The sequence below is a fragment of the Vitis riparia genome, chromosome 6 (assembly GCF_004353265.1).
Source record: "Vitis riparia cultivar Riparia Gloire de Montpellier isolate 1030 chromosome 6, EGFV_Vit.rip_1.0, whole genome shotgun sequence".
Classification (NCBI taxonomy): Eukaryota; Viridiplantae; Streptophyta; class Magnoliopsida; order Vitales; family Vitaceae; genus Vitis; species Vitis riparia.
Genome location: NC_048436.1, coordinates 7,568,177 through 7,592,168, shown reverse-complemented (window position 1 = coordinate 7,592,168; position 23,992 = coordinate 7,568,177). Strand labels below are relative to the sequence as shown.

General features: G+C 35.0%; 1 protein-coding gene across 2 annotated transcripts; it reads right to left on the bottom strand.

The window, feature by feature from the left end:
• Positions 1-550: 550 nt before the first annotated feature.
• On the bottom strand, positions 551-21,838 carry LOC117916678 (probable apyrase 6). 2 transcript variants are annotated; one of them, XM_034832823.1, is made up of 8 exons: positions 21,050-21,838; positions 17,657-17,769; positions 11,684-11,791; positions 6,955-6,997; positions 5,030-5,188; positions 2,917-3,014; positions 1,814-2,010; positions 551-1,136 (listed from the first exon to the last, which is right to left on the bottom strand). In XM_034832823.1, exons 1-8 carry the CDS (start codon positions 21,654-21,656, stop codon positions 866-868), a joined length of 1,596 nt encoding a protein of 531 aa, XP_034688714.1. In that variant the 5' UTR covers positions 21,657-21,838; the 3' UTR covers positions 551-865. The 2 variants fall into 2 exon arrangements, with proteins under 2 accessions (XP_034688714.1, XP_034688716.1); XM_034832825.1 differs by lacking the exon at positions 6,955-6,997 and having other exon boundaries at positions 11,689-11,791.
• Positions 21,839-23,992: the final 2,154 nt, after the last annotated feature.

The window sequence follows — 23,992 nt, the reverse complement described above, 5'->3', positions numbered from 1 at the left end:
AATAATAATAAAAAAAAAAAATAATGATTTTATGTAAAAGATAAACAATATAATTTATTCTAAACCAATTTTTGTTCATAAATTTGATTTGAGATCTATTTGCTTAATGAAATATTCAATGTCTACAAAGTAATTTACACACGAGCACAATATAATTTTTATTTTAAAAATGATAAAAATTAAATAAATATTCATTTAAATTTTATTCCTTTGATAAACTAAACATTACATAATATTATTATATATCTTATTAAATATAATATAATAATATATCATTATCTTTGGAATACAGTATCCTACAATATCAACATCTCCTTGAAAATGATACCCCACTATTTATACCTTCTAATATCCTATCATACCTATATACCACCCAACAAACCAAACATTAACCTTAAAAACTTTCAAGGTTCTAACAGCCTAGATTCTATTGTCAATAACCTTCAACCATTCATCCAAACATTATAAAAATTAAAAAGCTACAATTTTCAAATGAGCTTATGACAGCACTGCTTTCAAAACTCACCAAATCAGCAATTACAACCCAAAAAAAAGAGATTAACTTGACTTAATTAATTTCAGCCATTGAATGAGTCAGTCAAATAGTTGATGATTCTCATACTCATATTGTAAGGCTATATATAACAAATGAATTGGAATGCCTCTTCTGTTCATTCTTATATATATGTTGGGCATGGGAACCTAAGGCTGCTAATCACTAATAGGATACTGCAGCATTAATTTTGAAATATATAGACAATTTTACAGGTTTATAAATGAAAAGAGAAACAAAGATTTAAAAACAAAAACACAAAAGGAGAGCAACAGAAAAAAGAAAAAAAAGGCCAGTGATGATGGAAAAAAATTACCTGGGTACACGGGTAACAATATAGCGTCCCTTCTCTAGGTCGTATATTGTCTTTAATTGTGGTTTTCGCCATTTTAGTACAAAGAATGCAGCAAGCACAGCTATTAAAAGAAAGGCAAACAATGAGAAGTATGTGACTGACTCATTCCCAACAATCTGGACCAGGCTATCTGTTTCCAGCTCCAGGGGCTCCAGCATTGTCTGGAGGATGAAAGCTCCCAACATCCAGTCACGGGGAATGCCTCCCGTGTGATTTCCAAATCCAATCCTGCAAAAATCAGTTTTCCTCAGTAAAGACTGGATTCTACAACTCCTAAACAGGTTCATAACAAAAGAAGATAATCATGCAAGTGTGTTTTGCTACGGGGAAATGTTCATCTGTCAAACTATAATGCAAATGCAGGTCTCCTGGATGAACCACTTTGTAAAAACAGTGAGAAGAAAACAGGAAGTACAGTTTAGAACAAAAGGAACCAATGGATACTCTTATCGAAAGCTCAACAGTTCACTAACATAATGATTATCCAGATCACAAAACCCTGTCCAAACATCCAATCCCAAGTTCAATTAATAAAGAGAAACTTAATTGGAGATTAGTCAAAATTCAATAGTCATTCAAACAAATATGTGGATCCAAATTCATGGAGAACAGGGAAAAAAAGACTGTTCCTATAGTAGGGCCCATTTATGCACCATTTTGACTATAACTTACCACACTTTTGGACAGTTAAAGAGCTTTACAGGAATGAGGCCTAAAAGCACTTCTCAGAAAAGTTAGGAATGAAATGCTTTTGCAGAGGAGAAAGCAGAAGAGTTTTGCAGGAAGAGATTTCAGAATTTGAAAATTATAGAAAGCACCATTTTCCACATCTTTTTAGGAAATCACTTTACTAGCAGCTACAGTCCTGCTAAGCAAGCCCTTAGTCGTAAAGTGAGAAACAGTACCTTGTATCATTCATGGGGATTCCAAGAGCATCGTGCAACAATGCCACAGTATAAGCTGAAGAGAAACAATATCTCAACAAATCCAAATCATCAACTTCAGAATGTTGCATCTTCAGTGTATCCCAATCATCTTCACAGTAATGCTGTCCAGCCACTTCCAATTCAGACAAAGAAGCCTTGGGAACCAACCCAAAAAACTGTTGGAAGGTTAAAAACAAAAACAACAGTCAATAATTAAGAAGAGACGAAAGAAACAGTCCAAGAATTATGGAATCTCTATGAAGTTGAAGTAGTTTTATGGATGGAATTGCACTGAATTATTTGAAGCAAATTAAATTCATGAAAATATGACCCACTTATTTAATGTAACTTCAACTTTGTGACACAGAATCAACTATTGTGATATGTATTTTCAATTGTTAAATGCCCATTGAGGCCGAAATTTAATGGGTTTTATGAACTCACCCTCAAGAGCTTTCTCTAAAGAAAAAAAAATGGCGAGCTAAGTTATATTGAACCATGAGTACTTTTGAACTGTTCAACATACATGACTGAAATGCAAGGTAAACATATTTTACAACTAGGCTTGCAAAGAAGCCTTACCTGCACCGTTTCCAACATCAGTTTTATTAGATTTTACATCAAATAATCAAACTGTTTCTTGACACAGTTATTTGCATGTACATACAAATCAAATTTATGTGAATATAAATATATTTGCATGCGTGCACAAATATTCACCATACAAAAATCACCTATGTGAATTACCATATCCAATCTTCAAGGATCAGCTATCTATCCCTATTTCCTTTCTAAATTAACAATTTTACTCAGCATAATTTCACTAATGAATACATAATTCATCAATTGTCACTATATTGACAAATCTCCCATTCTAAAATTTTTTAAACATGGACAAAGCCTGACAAGATTATAACACATAATTTCACACCACATCTATTACATACTAGCACGAGGTAAACCCAAAACAAGAGATTCTTCCAGTTGTGAAGATGTATATAAAGCCAGTGCATAATAAGCATAAATTCATTTAAACTGAATTATTAAATTTTAAACTCCAACTGATGTCATTGTTTACAAACCTCAGAAGTATAAAAGAAGTTTTCTGGAGGAACAGGCTTGCCTTGTGACTCAACAAATAAAGATGACATGATTTTACAAGGAGGATGTAAGCATTTATCTGCAAGAAGGATGAAACAATCATTACCAGATCAGACTTTTTGCCAACTCGATAACCAATGTCACTAGTTAAACAGAGTTTCTAGGCACAGTGATTACACAAAGAAGAATACACAGATTGGGAGATAAAAACAAAAAACAAGAAAAATAGTTAAACGTGTGCACATAAACATAATAATATGTGTCTGTGAGTGATGTGAGGAGAGAGAGAAAAGAAGCCCATGAGAAGATTAGTTTTAGAGAAAAAACCAGAAATCAGTTTTACACCCAAAGACTTTGGCTATCAAATGCTTAATGCATCAATTTAGTGAAGACTAGTTTGAGAGAAACAACCAGAAAGCAGTTTTGCACCCAAAGAACTTTGGCAGTCAAATGCCTAATGCATATATTTAGTGTGTATGTGTGTTCAAAAACACACATAATTTTTAATTCATTTTAATTTATCTTTACTAAAGTGGCATGATCACATGCATCAAGTTAGTTTTGTCAATATCTATCAACATCTTCCTATATCCAATACCTAGGGATATTAATTTTTGGTTTTTTCCCTCGATAGGTGCTAGCCAACTGGCCTCACACCTAATTAAAACAAAAAAAATCATAAAAAGAAAAAAAAGAGGTTTTCATTTTTTCACCGTTCCTTTTTTTTTTATATATATAGGTATTCATTTTTTCACTTTTTATTGACGATACTTCTGTTTCCTCTAAAAGAAGATTGAGATTTATAACATGTCAAAACATCCATCAATATCAGGATATTTAACAAGATACCAGCCATGTCCTCAATATCATCAGTATACATTAACAAGCATGCTGAGTTGGATGTCAAAATGTGAAACATTTTGTATTCTGTTCTATTGCAAGATATTATCTTCTTAGTTTTAAAAAGCTCTTTCCATTTTTATTTTTTTGCAACATGAACAAATATATGACTTAGTTCTGCATTGGCAATTCTTTTATTCCTGTGAAGGTTTTAGGTTCTTCAAATTTCAATTTAACATCAATCATATTGCTTCAAATTTAGATGCAACATTGCAACTTCAAGCAATTCTTCCCTTCTTATTCTTCTAATACGCAACCTTTCCTGATTTATTTATTTATTTATTTTGATAAAACATTCCTCCAACTGATTATCTGGGTTTGGACTAAAAGCATGAATCAACTTACTAAACTTTCACAAAATATTTCTTTTCATGTAAAATAAGAAAGCCAAATTTTTTTTACTATTTAGTATAATGCAGTAAATTTATCTAGTAGGTTATTGCTACAGTTCAATATTACTTAATATCTAAATATTATCTAAACTATATCGATGAAAAAGAATGTATAAGAATAAGCAAGAATATATAGAAATTTATTGAAAGTTATGATAAAAGAAGTGTAGAGGTGGATCGAATCTTCTAAATAACCATTAATTCAAGGACATAGTACTAAAATTAAAATATACCAAAAACACTACACCAAGACCATTTGGTGATGTAGTCTCTGATGAATTCTTATCCAGTAGATCAAGTTGGGCTTAGGTGGGAAAAGATATCAAAATCAATCCAGGTTGGGCCTGGCCAAAAGTCTCAGGCACCCCATCATCTTCTCAACCAAACCCACAAGCCAAACCTGACCTTCCTGGTGAACAAGAAGCAGAAATTCCTACCAAACTCTTCATGAAAGAGTAGGAAAAAAAATAAAAACTGCAACACAAACAGTGACCAAGCTCAAGGAAGGCAGAAATTCTTTGCAAGAGTATTTGACCAATAATTGTTTCTTTTATGTTTGTTTCCAATTGTTCTTGAATTTCAGTTTTATTTCTGATGAACTGTTATAAACATTTAGAATTTCAAGTCTTAAATTTTCTCTTATTAACATTTTTCAGCATGCTGCTGTTGAACTATTTCTGAATGTTTGCTGAATTATGTTTGAGATCCAATTATACTCATAAAAAGTTCTTAAAAAGAAGTGCCTAAACCCAAGACAAACCGTAGGCTGGATCAATACAGAAGAAGCAGAAGATGATGCTACCTTTTCTTCTCTTTAACAATGCCAATGTTTCCAATCTGCAAGAGGAAAAGTTCCCAGCAGGATGGGATGTAAGAAGTTTTGTGCCACTTGCATCTGGCATCGAATCATACCCTCTGGCAATGCAAGGATTGTTTACAACCCCCTCTTTAGAACTTGAAGCTGCACAATTATTCAAATGTTCTTTAGAACAATCAGCACACTTTGTTTACACTTATCAAATCTGAAAGGAAACATAAGAATATGCATTGCCAACAAAGCAACTAAAAATGAGACTTATATGCATGCAATACATAACAGTTAACAAGATGACACCAAATAAGGCTTCATTTATTACCAATGCTCATCCTACTATCATTGTTGTTTATGAATCAACATATCAAACTATCAACTCCATGCCATGTCAGCTCACCAAGCCAAACCACCCATGTGCATCAGGCCCTACTTAAGTGGTGATAGCCTTATATACATATATATAACAGTAAATTAAATGGTCTAGTTCATGTGATTTTTATCAGTAAACTCATAAGATACTGGGTCTTTTGGAAGCCATTACTTGCAAGACGGAAATATACAGATGATTAATGAGCATGATTAGACTCTTATGAGTATTAAAACAAAGTTGAGCATTTAATGTCTTATTTGTTTTTATAATATTCTGAAACTTTCATTTAATGTATTAGTAGATAAATAATTGGAAATTGTATACAAGTGATCACAATCTTAAATGTATTAACCCCTCTGTGCTATGATCAACATATATTAATTTGAAAAAAGAAGAGAAGGAAATTTTTGTTGCCTCAGAATCATCTGGTTATGACCTTAGCAAAATGCTTTTACTGCTTTGTATAAATATAGGTACAACTTTAAATTCTTCTCAAAATTAAAATCTAAGGGTGATATATACATAGGAACTAGATCTTTCAGATTATTCGAAAAGCCTTGTCTGCCAATGTAATAGATTCATAAGCTGCACTGTAGATCAATCCTAGATGAGTTGCAAAGAATGATCCAACTCTGCAACCCAAATGAACATAGCCCCAAAATAGCAAGATAAGATAAGAAATGGTAATAGACTCTCTACACCAACCAAGAAAGCCCTACACAGTCCTGCACCTCTGGATTAGGTAGTACTGTAGTTGTGGTATAGTATACAATAAGTTTAGTAAGAATATAAAACCCAATTCAATTTGATTTAGACCTTATCCAAGATGTCATATATACTTTGCAGTGAGTTAAAAGACCAAAAGTAGAAATTGCCAACACCATCTCTCTTCTCCAGAAATAAAATGATATGAGCAACATCAACCCTACTTTGCGCGCCCAAGATTTCCCCTCTCTACCATACCTTTTCTAGCATTATGTAACATTAAAGAGTGGAACAGGTTCAATGTTACTTTTAACTCATAAATCAAGTTTATGATTGCAGAGATCTAAGACTAGTTAAGAGCAGTGTAATCACTATTATTAAATGAGAGTCATCCTGATCCAACTTGATGTGTAGATCAACCCATCCAAGTTCAAAAGATTATGCCTGGGTCAAGCAACTGGGGCTTTGCTTCCCTTGGAACTTAGTTTGAACTTGGACTAATTTCAACCTAACCCAATGCTAGGGCACCCAAGTCCTGGTTGTAGTTGGAGATATAAATCTGTGTTCATGTGTCATAGAACTTATGCCTTGTAGAACTATAGATGATAAATACCATCATATAAAATGTGTCTTACATCAAACCAAAGAAAATGAAGAAAGTAATGATGCAAAACCAAGAAATAACACATGAATGGAAACATTATGATTACAGAAGTCATGCAACTGCACATCTAGAAACTAGGCATGAACCTCTATTATACGAAAATGAAGTAACCAATTTTTATCCCATGGTATCATACAAAGAAAAAATCTACTGAAAACTTAAAAGATGTCAAACCTCTAGAATTTTTCAGCTCAACAAGTGACTCCCAAACTGCATTCTGTAAAGGAACAATGATCAAAATTTTTAGGTTAAGGACATCCAATTTGGTTTGAAATTAATGAAGTAATGCAAAGCTCAATGCCATTTATAAAGTATAGAAGTAGCAGTGTAAAAGATAGAATGCATTGTTTGATCATAAGAAATTATGTATACAAAACATATGGACTGAGAAGTTGAGGTGACTGATGAAGAATCAAAAAGTTCACCCCTGATCTAATGGCTACTTTCTACATTCTCAAAAGACCAGATGGGCATGATAATATTCTCTTAACTGATAAATGATACCTAAGCTCTGTTTGGATGAACTTCTTCATGGCTAAAAGTAGTGTATGAAGGTCTAATGCAACTTTTAAGAGTATTTGCGTAGAACTCCAATACATGGACTCAACACTTCCTAATGTCATTTATTCATGTTTTGGAAAAGCAAAGACACTCGTGCTTTTCTCCAAACACAACCCAAAAAGCAGAGTTTTATTTACTTAAAATTTTAACATGTCAAAATTATCCTCATTTTAATAAAATTATTTCTTAAAATATTTTTTCTTTGATAGGTTATAAAATTATTTTTTAAAATACAATTCTCCAATATAAAATTTCACCGTGTTTTTAAAATACAGTAATTGAACATAAAATTTAATTGCACAACAAGAGAAACCACTTTGGAATAGGTTAAAAGATACCCCAAACAGGCCTTTAACTATCCAATTATAACTTCTAATAACCTAATCAACAGCCCCACTACTGGAACTGTTGCCACTATAAAACCACCTAACATAGCCACCACCCAACAACCATCACCACCACCTCAGCTACCATCGCCTACTACAACCACTACATCATCACCACCACCACCAATTTCTATCCCCCACTTCCTGTAAATCAACCACTGGCACACACCTCCACCCTTCAACTTGCACCTACTCTCGCACAGCCACTTTTACTCCTGCGTCATCATCCACCTAATCAACATACAGAAGCATTGATCCAGCTTCTAATCCATATTCAATCAAATGTATATCTTTTAGTTGGTTTAATTGTTGAACTTTGATATGCTAATCATCATATACCCTAAAATTTATTTATTTTTTTGATAGGCAAACATACAAAAGGCATATATTAGAAAAGGGCACCTTGAGGCTGACCCTAAAGCATACAGGAAGTATACAAGAGGCGCCAAAGGGCACAAAAAGGAGAGGAAATACAATACCAGCCCTCACCTAGTGCCTAGCCAATAAAAAAAAGAGTAAAGAGAGAGGACCATCATTTACAACCGACTTAGTCCACAACCAAAGATTACATACAAAAGAGTTTTTCAACCTATGCATCGAAAGCTCCTCATTATCAAAAGCAATCCTATTTCTTTCCTTCCACACCAACCACTAAGGGTATCTCTAACCGAAAGAGGAAGGACCTAAGTAACACCAAATAGAGCAAACAATAACTCCCATAACACTCTTGCCCTGGAGAACTAAATAAGAATATGATCAATAGACTCTTCTTCCTCACAACAAAGGAAGCATCTGTTAGCTAAAGACCGGCCCCTCTTTTTGAGTTGATCCAAAGTTAGCACCTTACCCCACGAAGCTTCCCACGCAAAGAAACACACTTTAGTTGGCACACAAAGATTCCAAATAATGCTGATAGAGAACTGAACAACTCTTCTTGAAACTAGAATACTACAAAGAGATTTAACTAAGAAAATCCCATCCTTAGTCTCTTTCCACAGCATTCTATCTTCCATAATAGGATTAAGCCTCCTTCCCCGGATTGTCAAAAGTAATCTCTCCACCTCCTCCACCTCCCAGTCATTAAAGGGCCTAGAGAAGCAAGGACTCCAAACCCCTTCTTCTCCCGAATGATCCCACAATTCCTCTATCCAAGCCTCTTTGTATGAAGCAAAGGCATACAAAGAGGGGAAGGAATTACAGAGAGTGAAATTCCCACACCAATTATCTTTCCAAAATTTCACTCTTCTACCATTCCCCACGGAAAAGACCACTTTGTTTTGCAAAAGAGCGTCTTCCTTCCTTATGTCCTTCCAAAAGCCTACTCCAAATCCCTCCCTGACATCTCTAGTATACCATCCCCCTTCTTCCTCCCCGAACTTCCTACTAATATACCCTAAAATTTATTTGATCTACTACAAGCTACATGATGTTCAAATAAAATTTCCATTCTATGGATACACACGCACAAACACATATATACACATAATCAAACACACACACACACACCCCACACAGATGTGTATATATGTTTTATGCTCTTAAGTATTTAATTCCTAAAACAAGGTGTGATCCATAATTAAATCAATACCCAGCAAACTATCAGCAACTTCATCAGGAGTAAGCAAAACCTACCAGAAGATTCAAGAGTTTGCAACAATTAATTATTTTTTATTTGATAAGCAAACAAACAGAATGCAATAAAAGACACCTAGCAAAAATGAAACAATTAAATTCTAATTTAATCAATGTTCCTAGTTATTGTTGAAATTTTTGTCTTTTTTTTTTTTTTTTTTTTTTTTTTTTGTATGTTTTACCTTCCCAACTTTCTTCCTGGATTATTCTCACTAGTTCCAGAAGCATATATCCTAGGAATCACATGAAGTATCCCAGGATCCTCAAAATTGTTACGACCTTATGAAATCTAAAACAGAACAGAGATGTAGAACTCTTGATATTTTTGAAAAGAGATCACTTCTTCAGATCCAGCTCTCTCTCCATCTCTCCTTTCAGTATTAGGGACACTTATCTCTCTTAATAAACCCAGAGAGGTCCCACCTCCCTCTGATCCCCTCTATATCTCATCCAGGGCAAATCAAAGTTGGTGAAAAGCGTATCTTTACTCATAACTTCATGTACCACCCATGCTTTGCCAAGCGCACTGCCAGACAACATGTACTTTCCATGACAAGCAAATATTATGTTAATCAGAGATTGTGAGCTGCCCCATCCAAATAAAACTCCAAATTAGGGTTCCATTATACATACTTTTTTCTCTTACAGAAATGTGAGGATAGAGACCGGGTGGCTATCTATATCTGAACATTTAGGCCCCATGTGTCAGTTTTTTAGAGGTCTGAAAGTGCTTCCTGGCAACCAAAGTTCTTCAACTATGTTTTGGATACAATCCTAGTACTTATGTACATTGGTTTCAATAACAAAGTCCTATTTGGTGAGCAGTTCCAAGGTTGCTTTGCAAGTAGAGGATGCACAAGGGGCACCTGAAATTTGAGTGAATCCTTTCAATTAGACACACTTGCCCACAAAAGATTTCTGAAAGTACAAAATATTCATTTGTGCCTTACCTTACCCATAGCCCTTCCAAAAAATGTAGTAACCAGACACCATCAAACCTCTTTACAAAAATCTCTTCTCAATACAGCTCTTCATTGGGGTGGTGTAGCAAAGAGAGTTTGTTTTTTGTTATTACCATTTAGCTTATTGTTTTTGTATTCTTGTTGTTTAGTTTTCTTTTGTGAGAGGATTCCTCATCCATCTTTTGTACTTCTTAATTCTATGAATATATTTCTTTGTTGTTTCCTATCAAAAAAAAAAAAAAAAAAATACAGCTCTTCATGAAAAAGCACTACATTAGATGCTAAAAGAAGTGACTAACAGCCCTAGGAAGCACCCATACATGAAAGAAAGAATCCAGCAAACAGGCTGACAAACATGAAATTCAGATCAAATTATAATCCATGTCAAGACAGCAACACTTTGAACCTAACTAATTATTGGTAAAACCTAGGATAACTTTCCTGACCTGTACACTTGAAAGCATACAAAGAGTTTATCTATGCTTGTGTTCTCACTGATGGATAAAGCTCCATGTCAGTTTTACAAAAGCAATAGAATGAAACAAATTTCAATTATAGATATAGCAACAATATCAGATATTAATTATACAGCCATTGTCCAATATATCATTGAAAATGTCAAAATGTCATTGGATATCCTGACTAGCAATGGGCATCAATATCATGGCTCCATTTTGACATGATATCAGATGAGAAATCAAGATATAAAAAAATTGACATGATATTTTGACATTTTCTTGTTTAAATATATATTATGCTATATCAGCAATCTTGTATAACATATTCTTGTTTTCCAACACTTGGGAATGGCAGCATGGAGGAAACTCAATAAGTGCACTGTGCTGCTACTGCATAAAAGATCTGACTTCCAACAAACATAAACACTAGAAGTCTCATGAAAAAGGGAATCATATTGGATCCACATGATACAAACATACGAAAATTTTCAGAGGACCCCAGACTCTTCAGTGATTATGAAGGCACAGACCACAATGCCAACCCAACGTCCAACTTGATACGAGTTCTTTAGCTTTCTGAGATAAAATGTGCACTTTTTGCACCTACACACATGTTTTGTGTGTATGCACTTGTGTGTTTGTGTGTATTCAATATTTCAAATCAGGATCGGGCACTAATTCCTTTATCAATAATGCTTCCGAAAGTTCCATTTAAATTCCCAAATTTTGCAATTTTAATTTGCAAAATTTTCCAAACTTATCTCAATATTTCCCTTGATATCTGTCTATATAAATAAGACCAGACGAAAATTTTAAGTCAATTGGGATGAAGTAAAAACATAAAGAGTCAAGTAAGATAAAATATAAATAAATAAGTTCACATTTGAATTTACAAAGGAAACACCTGACCAAATTGAGTTAAGCTTCGAGTATGTAGATTGTATGTTACTCCAGCTAACTTGATAACTCGCAAAAATTGCATTGGTGTCGTTTCTCTTGAAGCAAATGCAATCTGCAAATATTACTTATCTGGTTCAAAACTCATGAATCGTCATCCAAGTAATATACTTCATCCAGAAAAAGCTAAAGCATCACACTGGATAATAACTCTGAATTGTAAGTATAGCGCAACAAATTCCTCCTAGAGGTCATTCCTCATTTCAAATGAACAAAAAATTTTACAGCAGCTGGGCAGACAATAGAATACAAAATAATAAAATGAATAAAATCATTAATCGGTAGTATATTTCAAAACATTAAATCGAATGATTAGTTGTTAAAGCAAACCAAGTACCAAAATGATGACTTCAAAGCAGGTAAGTAACATGCAGATGGATGTCTAGACGATAAGCTATTGTTCTTTTCTTTTTTCTACCACCAATATATATTAATATTGGCATATCGACAGTACAATAACATTGACGTGGTCATGGACGTGGACTATCTCTCTTTTATGAATGTGTTGGGTGGTTGATTTGTTGGTCATCTTTGGCATTTCTAGGTTTTTGTTTCTCCTTTGTTGCCTTGGGTGAGGCTTTCTTTGTATACTGCCGGTGTACATAGGGAGCGCCCCCTGTTTTGGCGTGTTTTAATATGATTTCTTCTCTTGGCTTATCAAAAAATAACATTGAGTGGAACATCTCCCAAAGGGTCTTGCCTCTGATGGAGCTTCCCAAACCTCTATAGGAAATGGTCATCATATCACAATCACTCCTAGACAGAACCCAAACCATCTTGACTAATCTGAGAAGCTTATGCCAAAGCCCCAATGTTAACAAGCAATGTAGAAAGAGATGGTTCAATTCTCCACTTCCCATGCATAATATGCATCAATGAGGACTAAAAGACTTGTAGGGTCTCCCCAATTGTAACATGTCATTGGCATTTACCTTTTTATGTGCCACTAACCAAGCAAAGGCCTTGACCTTAGGAGGGGCTTTTGATTACCATAAAAAAAATTGGCAAGAAAGAATGGGAAAGGATTTGATAAATTGGACAAGGCCAAGAAAAAAAAAATTACTAAGAATGAACATGCAGAGGATAAAGACCAAATTTTTTAATCTACGGCAAAAGGAGATAAGTACACAAAAGTAAGTGAGGACATAAGTCTTTCAAGGTTTTCAGTTTTTATATCACTAGGACTGTGGCGAAGTTAAGGTTCCAAGAAAATGGAGAGGAATTACAAAGGAAGGTTGAAATGGTGAGATTTTTCACCATGATAACTCTATACAGACCTGAAAATTGTGAATACAAAGGTTGATCACCCCACTACATGTCTTCCCAAACAATTCTCTCCCCTTTACCCACCACAAGGCAAGTGTATAAGGAGAAGTCCTAGAAAGCTTGTGCAATAGCCTTCCAAGGACATCTATGTGACCATCTAATCAGAATGTTGATGTTCTAGCCATTAGAATGTGTCTCATAAATGCTCGAAATAACTTGATGTCAGAGGCCATAACTTTCCTTAGGGAACCTCCATAACCACTTCCCTAAAAGAGCATGATTTCTCAAAGATGATCTTTTTTACCCTCCCCAGCCCCTAACCATAGAAAAATTCCCTTTTCAATTTCTCAATCTTTAAGGCTACTAATGTTAGGATCTTGAAGAGAGACATGAAATATTAGGGATGTGAGACAAACATGATTGGATAGGGTTATTCACCCTCCTAATGACAACAAAGTCTTTTTGTACCTATCCAATCTCCTCGAGATTCTATTAACCAATGGATCCCAAAATCCGCTTGCCTTCAAATTCCCTCCTAAAGGAAGGCCCAAATAGGATAAAGGTCATTTTGAAGCTTTACAATCAAGCATAGAGGTCAACTTGGATATCATATCCTATCCCTACCCACCATGAAACCCTCTGATAAGCCACTCTCCTCCGCTCTAATCATCATTCTACTTAGAGCATCCATGACAATGGTGAAAAGGAAAGAAGAAAGAGGGTCACATTGTTTTAAACCTCTAGTTGCGTTAACCAAACCTTTGGCATTTCCATTTACTAAGCCTACATAACTTGTTGAAGATAAGCAACCCCTCATTCAAGATCTCTATTTTGTGCTAAACTCTTTCCTCTCTAATACATGGTCCAAAAAAACCCCCAATCCACATGGTCGTAGCTCGTAGGCCTTTTAAAAAGCTATTTTGAAATCTTCTGCTTCCTCCCACGAATTCTTTTCCTCATCCACCACTTTATTGGCAATCAAAACAACATCTAGAATTTGTCTCCCCTCAACAAAGGCTCCCTGAGAAATACAGATGGATTCATGGAGAACTCTATGTAAGCGCCCCAATAAAACCTTAGCTATAATCTTATACAGGCTTGTAACCAAGCTAATAGGTCTAAAATATGAGATTTTGTTGGTTTGACTCTTTTTTGGCACAGGAATGATGAATATGGCATAGGTACTTTGATTTATTATCCCATTATTGTGAAACTCTAAGAACATCCTCATTAGGTCCTCTTTAATCACATCCCAACACCCTTGATACACTACAATGGTAAAACCATCAGAGTTAGGGGCCTTTTCCTTGTTCAATTGGAAAATAGTAAGGCATACCTCCTTTTCAAAAAATGGACGATCTAGCCATGCAACACTCTCTCTAGATATGGGAGTCCAATCTAATCCTTCAATCCTTCAAAAATCACCTAAGGGTTTGGAGTATAGCTTACCAAAAAATGCACTATCTCTTCCAAAATATTTTCAATGGTGATTAAATTTACCCTCTCTTCAGACACCAACGATTTTATAAACTTCTTGTTTCATATACCATTAGCCACCCCATTGGAGAACTTAAAGAACTTAAAATTGCAATCTCCTTCTTTTATCCATTTAACCTTTGATTTTTGCCTCCAACGAACCTTTTCTTTTAACAGTAACTTCTCTAGTTCCCTTTTCCTTATGGCTTTTAAGGTTGAGAGTTCAAGAGTCATATTCCCTTCTTGCTCAATGATATCAATTTTGGCACGTCTGAAAGAATATTCCCTTTTTTCCTCTTTTGAGTCTCCAAAATACAGCCTCTTCAATGGCATTCTTACCACCTCAAATCTCAAAATTTTTTGAGACTCTCTTCTAGTTCCTTTTCTTATCTTGTATCTCATTTTGCTTTCTTGTTTTGATAATTGGAATCCAAGTTCTAGAACTTCATAGAACCTGGGGCACTTTTTCGCACCTACAAAACATGGATTCCAAGGTTAAACTTGCATTTGGACCTTGTAAAATCTGGAGTTTGATTTAGCTTCAATAAGCATTATACCCCTAATTAAACACTTAGGAAATACAGTGTAGTACAAATATAAAATGTTAGATGGGATTTCTAAAGCACTAGGAAAAGGAGAAATCAACTCTCTCCACAAAAAAGAAAACAAAGTTTGTGTACTCTCCTCTTTTAGCAGGCACAGAATGAGTAGTATATGTATTATGGGCAGAACATGTAAAGTTCACACAAACACATCAGCAATTTGGGGGGGCATCAAGTGAGAGCTAGTTCCACACACAGAATTTTTTTTATTTTTTATTTTTTTGATAGGAAAAATAAGTAATTAAATTAAAGACACTAGGAAAAGGTGTAAGAAAGTACACATGGAGATAAAAATAGAGCCAAAAAGAAAGTAAAAGGAAAAGAGGAACAACAGACCACCGCCTGGTACAAAACCAATGTCTTAAAGACCTAGAAAAACAAAATGCCCACAGATGACCTTCTTGCAGCCACACAAAGTCTGGTTTCATAATTTGATAAAAGCCTTAATAATCTACCTCTTGTTGCTAATGTTAGCCCCTCTAACATTCTAAGAGATAAATTAAAACTTCATGTACCCACAACAACAATTTCCCATTCTCTCTTGCCACTTCTTGATCAATTCCCTTCTACCCTCTTATAATTCCCAAACCGTTCTAGCTTCTTTAATATTCTTTCAAATTTTGAGGAGGATATGATTTACCTTCTCTTCCCACCCTCCCAATCCCCTCACCTCTTCTCTAGCCCTCATATTTCTAAGGGGAGCCAAAATCTCAACCTCTTAACCTACCGCCGGCAATCCAAAAATCTAAAACTTCATGAACACTCAAAAACCATTTTCCAACCACACTTCTAGCCCCTTCTCTCTTTTCCACTTGATTGATTGTAATTAACCGATCACACTCTAACTTCCATAGCTCCCTATCAAAACGAGAGGCAAAGGAATGCCTCCTCTTTTTACTTAAGACCACCACTCTACGACCTTTTCCGGCTTCCAATTTGTCAACTTTCCTTTCCATAATCGTCCACTAGCAATCCTAAAAAGTTGATAAAGGAGACAAGTTTTCCAAAAGACATATCTGAGCCCATTGTACCCTGATTGAGATTACCATTTCTAAAGTCACCTCCTCACTACCCAATTCTAGGTCCTCTCTCTTGGCATCTCTGGAATGATTCTCCAGGAAGTCCATAACCAAACCCTCACAAGAAATTATTAATAGAGGACCCTAACCACTGCCATGCCTTCTACTAAAAACCCCTCTTCCTGCTCCCTCCAAGAAACCAAGCTATTGGTCATCATAGACGATGGGCCGTCTTTAGAAATAGAAAGAGAAGTCCCACACCCCAACAAAAGATCAAAAGACGACTTAGTTATAAAACCGTCCACTGCAAACAAGAGGGCGGCATCTGTAGATGACACTCTCTCCTCTGGGCTCTTAGTCATCATCAAGATGTAAAGGTCTAGGAGAAGGTTCTGGTCACCCATGCTTCCTTCATCCAATAGCAAAAAGGCCTCTCAAAGATGCCTTTGGGTTAGTCCACACTATAATCTGCCAGCCTACAGAAGTCCTCTATGGCAAAGGCCCAGCTTGAAGCAATGAAGGGCTCACCTCCAGTAAACTAGGAAGGGCCTGATGAGCAAAGGCCAAAGGGGGCTGGGCTAGGGCTACAAATGACTGGAAAGGCCCAAGGCAATCTGAACCTAGGCATCCCACATCCCAGCCCACATGAAACAGAGGGCTAAAGTCTGCTAGGTCCTCCGACCCATCAAAAGCCATAAAAGGAAGCTCAAAGGCCATCCCCCCCCCCCCAACAATTGGCCCACCTACTGTCAAATCTTTGCTACAGGCAGAAAAGGCTGGACTCGTCACTACTTGGACAACACACCCCTACTCCAGGAAAATCTCTATTGTAGGCAAGAAATTGCCTCACCCACTACCTCTTGCCTCTAGTTGCCACTTCTGCATAAGAGACACCTTTGTGATGGGATTCTTCTGCACGCCCCCTCCATTGATAATCATCCCACTAAAGGCCCCTTCCCAAGTATGGGCAATGGAACAACATCAATACTCCTCAATTTACTACCTCCATCCCTTTGGAAAACCCTTGCTTCTAGAAAGATTAAGGAGAATATTTTCCCCTCTGCAGATCAAACTAAACACTACAAAAAACTGTGCACATTGTTGCTACAAATTTCTAGCTTATTAACTCATCCACCTTCTTTCCACTCCATCCTTAAAGGCTTTCTGTTTTTACTGTGACAACAAAGTTCAACCCCCACCGAGAACATAGCAAGGCCTCTCCCGCCAAATCTGATCCAAGAGGAGAGACCTTGCCCCCTCTCCACAATCACGTCAACTTACTTGCCTTTAGCCATCTCCTTCAAAATCTCCAAGGATTTTGATTCAACCCCATTCTAGCACTTCCCCCCCATTTTTACATCCTTTAGTTCCACAAACTGATTGATTTGTTGGTTAAACATATCTTGAACTAATTTCTTATTGCAATAAGGTTTGGACCTGATTGAGATTTTGTTAAGTCAAGTTAATGGAAAAATCTAACAAAAACAAAGGATGAAAACTACACAAGCACATATACACATGCATTATGGGGAAAGATGTCCAGTGAATGAAAAGAACCTGCATAGAAGCCCCACCGAGTTCAACTATCCCAGTGGTTTCCTGAGGCTCACTTCCCAAGCTTCCAAGAGCATAATTTACAGCAACCCAAGAATAAACTCCTTCTTCTTGACCTGCATTAAGATCATATCATGTGCCAGATGGGCCTCTATCAATGGTGTGTTCTAAACTGCAACAGAAAGCAAAGGCCCTTTGACCTCACATGATGAACCTACTTTTATTTTGACTATTAACATCTTGCAAGTAAAGAAGAAATAATATGATGCAATACCATTTGGTGAAGAAGAAAGCAAGTGCGTTTATTAAGTTCCAAGAAGGTGTTACAGTATTGTCCATACAACAACTTCAAACAATATGCACACAAGCTGCATATGTAGCTTTATTGCTTTTGTCCAACTTTTCTCGCTTTTGACCTGTCCAAAGCCCAATAGGAGCTTCCTTGCTTCTCATTCGTTTATTCAAATCAACCAAGGTTTGGAAAGATTTAGTGAGGAACTTTCAAGGAATCATCCTTTTTGTTACAAAAAAAAAAAAACTGAACCCAAAAAAAGAAAAAGAAAAAAGCTATTTATATTTTCCTCCTCTTTGAGGAGAATCAATGAGGGTATAGACACAAGTAGCCTCATCTTGTTAAGTCACTCAACATGGCAATTTTCTATCCCCTAAGGCTCCTCCAAAAGTCAAAGTCTCGGATGCCTAGCAGCAACAACAAGGCTATTTGCTTCAAGTTCCATTAGCCCTAATAGATGAACCTTACAGAAAGCTAGTGGGATTTGAGTTAACCACTTATTTCTTCATTTCTTTTTTGCTTGTGAAGAAACACAAAGACTTTTCTCTTTGGCAAGAATATGTCAGGTGGTCCTTGAGCATTTCCTAAACATGTTGATCCCTACTTCAAAGTGCTTTACCAAAAAATGTAGTAGAGTCTTGCAAAGGCTTGTGATTCTTGCTATGATTTGGGCAACATTATCAAAGTAAATTGTAAGGATTTTTAGATGGGACCATCCCGATGGAAGAATCATGGAACAGAATTTGTTTTCTCGCATTTGTTCAGTGTCAATTAAGATAGGATCATTTCATAGAAGAATTATGGGATAAAAATTTTTGGTCATGCACCTATGGTGTTAACCACAAAGAAGTTCTTGAACACTAAGTTTCATCTCTTTGGATTGAAAAGCTATTTGCTTGGTAACCAAAGACAAAGGAAATTATTCACCTAGGTCTCATCCTCCATATGATATCTACAAGTTGAATTTAATGGAAGGGCTTTGGGTAGCCCAAGATATTCTCTATGGAGATGAGGTTTAGTTTTCTTATCAAAGATTAACAATGGGAGATTATTATAGGTCTTTTTCTAAACCAAGACGGTTATTGATGATTGAGAGCATATAGCTATATATGCAAGTTAAACATGGATATTCAATCACCACCTCATTAACACTACCCTTCGCAACTTGCTTACATAGTGAGGAGGATTCATGCTCCTATTAGAGACATTGTATCTTCCATTGTATCTTCCTTTTCTTTTAAAGCCTAGATTGGTTAAACCAATAATTTATAATACAATAGTGTTAATTAAGCATATAGTTTAAATTAACATTAAAAGAAAGAGACTGAGACTACCCATTTATAAGACTAATGCTCCTTTTTAACAATAAAAAAAATGCAAATTTAAAAAAAACTAGATGGAGTTTATCTTTTACATATAATTTATATGCGCATTACTATATAAAAAATCATTGTTCTCAATTCACTATTTTACATCTTTTACATGCACTGTTGATATATGGAATACTAAATGAGATTAATTACTTGGTGTGGAATTAATCGTCAAGATTATCTCTCATGGGGAGAGAAAATCTTAAAAGAAAGAGAATAGATGGAGACTGAGACTACCCATTTATAAGACTAGTGCTCTTTTTTAACAATAAAAAAATGCAAATTAAAAAAAAAAAACTAGATGGACTTTATCTTTTACATATAATTTATGTGTGCATTACTAAATAAAAAATCGTTGTTCTCAATTCACTATTTTACATCTTTTACATGCACTGTTGATATATGGAATACTAAATGAGATTAATTACTTGGTGAGGAATTAATCAGCAAGATTATCTCTCATGGGGAGAGGAAATCTTGACTATGTTATAGATAGCAAAGCCAGAGAACCCAAACCCAAAGCTCATACCCAAAGCTATTTCTACTTCATAGCAAATAGTTGTTATCCAGTAGAGGACTCCAAGAATTAACAACAGATGTTTTCTCCTTGAACCTGTAATATTAAAAAATTCCATGAAATTCCCTAAAATCTCAAAATTTAATGTCTCACAAGTCTTACTCAGGGAGTAAACTTCATATTCAGGAAATTAACTAATAAAAAGATGCATTCACTTGATTCTTATCTTCCTTTCTAAGATGAACATTACTTTGGTTACAAATATCTGAAACGAACTATAGTAACTACCAAAACTATAGTCAATTAGGAATACTTGGTTGATAGTTAACAACCATCAACAGTCTCGTTGAGATTGCCCTTGAGGCTTGGCTCAAGTGGTAAAGGAATGGGCAAGGTCTGTGGGAGGTTCCAGGTCCAAATCCCATTGTGGACAAAAAAAATTACCTATCTAAAAAAAATCAACAGTCCCATTGAGATTAAGAAATGAAGTACATGGCATCAACAAGCACCTTCTTCAATCAGTCAACAATACAGGTCTTAAAGATGGACTCAGAAGATATAGTCCAAACTTCAAACTAACTTTATATCTGATTTCTTAAACTAAGACACTTAAAAAACTCACTCTTCCCAAACAGACCAAGTACTGATCTTATTATTAAATGTAAAAGAAAATTTTGAGGCAGGATCAACATCCATTATAACATATTGCCTAACCAGAAAAATAACCAAAAGAATAGATTTTGAAGCTTGCATTGAGAAAGTTGATATAATTGAGCCAGATGATGGTAAAGGACTTAATTGGGTTGATATTCACATTTCCACAAGCGAGAAAAAGAATTGCAAAGAATTGACGCAGTTCAAATTTTCCTTTTCTTCTCTTTCTCAGGAAATTTAGCAACCATCTGAACTAAATGATTCCCTTTACCTTCACCTCATAGTTCAAAAAAACATACCAAACAATGAAATAACTTCAGATTATCAATGTAACAGCAGCACATATTAAATCCAAAGTGGGCATCATAATCATCCTTTATTAAATCACTCCAACGAACCGAAAAGCAATGAAGAAATCCAATTCTGATTCAACCTAATTCCACCACAGCTATAATTTCATAAGCAATATATTTTTATTTTTATTTTATAAGTATATTATTTCATAAGCATTCAGTATACCTAGCTCAAACAAACAACATAAATACAGAAAAATCAGCAAACACCTTTCATGACGCGCGCCCACTCGTCCCTGAACAAAAACCCGGACGACCTCAAGACTCTGCGGCACGACTCCAAGGCGGCCTCTGTCAACTCCGCGCCCAGACCCTCCAACTCCAGCTGCACCTTGGTGCTGCTCCACGTGGATCTCGGCACCCTCCGCTGTGCAAACTCAATCAACCCCAAAATAGAGGGCCCAGCAGCCCCAGGATCATCGGGGAGACCGGGGCGGAGCTTGAGAGAATTGGAGTTGAAATTGGAAGCAATGAAGGGAATGGGAGCGTCATTGAGGGAGTGGAAGACGCGGATTCGGGAGGCGGAGGGGGAGGCGTGGAGGACGAGACCAAAGAGGATAGGGCCAGGGTTAGGATTGGTGAATTTAGAGGAGCGGTGGAGGCCTTGGGCGAGGGAGAAGAGGTAGAATAGGAAAGGGATGGTAAGGACGAAGGCAGCGATGATGAGCCACTTGTCGCGGGAGTGCTGTGATAAGGATGATGAGGGTTTGGGGGTTGGGATTGAATACAAGCGGGGATGGAGCTGCGTGCGGTGGGGTGGAATGTAGGCAGAGGATGCCCTAGATTGGAGCGTCGACAAATCCATATCCTTGTGCATCTATTAAGTACGCCGATTGCAGATGGACACCTCCTCCCCTTAATTCATACCATTTTCCACACTTGGATGGCTCAGTCAGAACTCAGAAGCCGTTAGTGTGGGTTTCCCTTCCTCCTTGGGATCTCTGCAACTGGTTTTGGATTGCAGCTGTTCGCTGTTGCTGCTGGACAGGATGGAGGAAATAATAATAATAATAATAATAATAAAATAAAAGACTCCGATTACTTTGACCATGTTTGGTTGGTACAAGATATAATTGACAAATATCTCATACAAAATACATATTTTAAAATATTATTTTGAATGATATATAATAACTTTGAATATTATATCTAATAAATATGGTATCTTCAGTTATGAAATATTTATGTTGTACTTACATTTAACTTATAAAATTAATTTTAAAAAAAAGTTAAATAAAATATATGTTAATTTTTCATATTTGATTTTTATTAAAAATAAAAATTATATTGTATTTCAATATTTTTAATTAAAAATATAAATTTTTCTTATATGTAATAATATTTATGATTAAAATATTTTAAAAGTAATAAATAAAAAATTTTATATATCATTTATTCAATATATGAAAATAATTTATATATATTAGAATATATATATATATATATATATATATATATATATATATATATATATATATATATATATATATAATGGGGCGAAAATTCATTAAGACTTATAAGGATATTGGGAAAAACTAAAAAAAAATGATAAAACAAATAATAATACATATTAAAATTATTTTAATAAAGAAAACTATATATATAATTGGTGATATTTGACAATAATATAATATACACGAATAGGAATATGAATTTTCAAAATATAGACCCAATACTAATCAATAGTAAATATTTGATTTCCTTAAATGTCATTTTACAAATTAACGGTTTCCTTTTAACACCAAAATAAAGACCAATATGGTTTTACAACACTTGAGGATGAAGGAAACTCATCTTGATGAATATATCTATATATATATTAATATTATGACATCTAGTTTGTATAATATTAATTGTAATTATGAGCATGTCATGCATAAGTCGCATAACTTTGCCCATTGCTTCTCCATAGGTGAGAAACTCTAAGTTCATCCATGTATTTGTATGGAATCCTTCCTGCATTTCATAAGGAATAGTACATGATATTTTTATATGAAGATAATTAAATATACCATAGTGATTATAAGTTGAATTTGAACCCATCCTAAAATTTGAAAGATGTTGGACATAACTCATTACATAAGGATGACAAATGATAACCCTATTTGATAGTCCTTGTCAAATGTTGTTATCCTTTATTGTCTTGACCCTTTATATGGTTTTCTGATAGCTCCAATGCCTAGATAAACTCTTTTAAAGTCGTGGTCTTCAACTTGCATGCAGCGTGTGTAATTGGTTTCACTAGTGAATAGATTTAACGGATATTGGCATCAGTTACATTGTCCAACATCCCTTTTATCAATTTCAGCATTATCATCATTTCCATCATCATCCCCTTTTTTCTCTCGAGGCATCATAATCGGAACTAGAAGATCAACACCACTACTACATCCAACACTCATGGAATCAATATTAACACAAGGAAGTCATGTTAGTGGTTATATTATCTACTCAAATAAATTTGTTGTCTTTGTTAAGATATTTGCTATTAACTTCTTCAAACAACATCTTTTCAGCATCAACTCCTAAATCACCAACATGTGTCATAATTTGTGAATTAATATTTTCATTCTTGTCATTTAAGTGTATGGGTTTGATCCATTGGAACAACTAGTTATATCTAGCATATCAAAAAATGTTTTTCCACAACTTTATCATTTTTAGCTTTCATATCTCACAACTTTAGTTTCATATTGTAATAACAAAAATCTAATTGTTGAAATTTGTCGTAGGTAAGATAAGATAATTTTTTTGTTTAGTGTGGATCAGAGTGAATGTGCTCTAATTTTTATCATATGTTAAAGATAATATAGTTTGTGATGGAACCTTGATTGTTAACTTTCTCAATCTAGGAGTTTTGTTTCAATATATGAGTAATCATTTAGTTGCAAACAAGGAATTGACATGAACACATACATTAGAACATGGGTGATAATCAAACCATTGTGACATTAGCATTATAATTTTACTATTTGCAAAAAATTACTAAGAATCATTTCTATCATTAAATCGATTGCAGTTCAATAAGCAAATCCTTTCTTAGCATCTTAAAGAGTATGAATCATGTATTCCAGATAACAATATTGACCATTTACTAAACTTGAAAATAAAACGTGAAATGGAATTTTAATGTGAATGAATTTGCAATCTAAC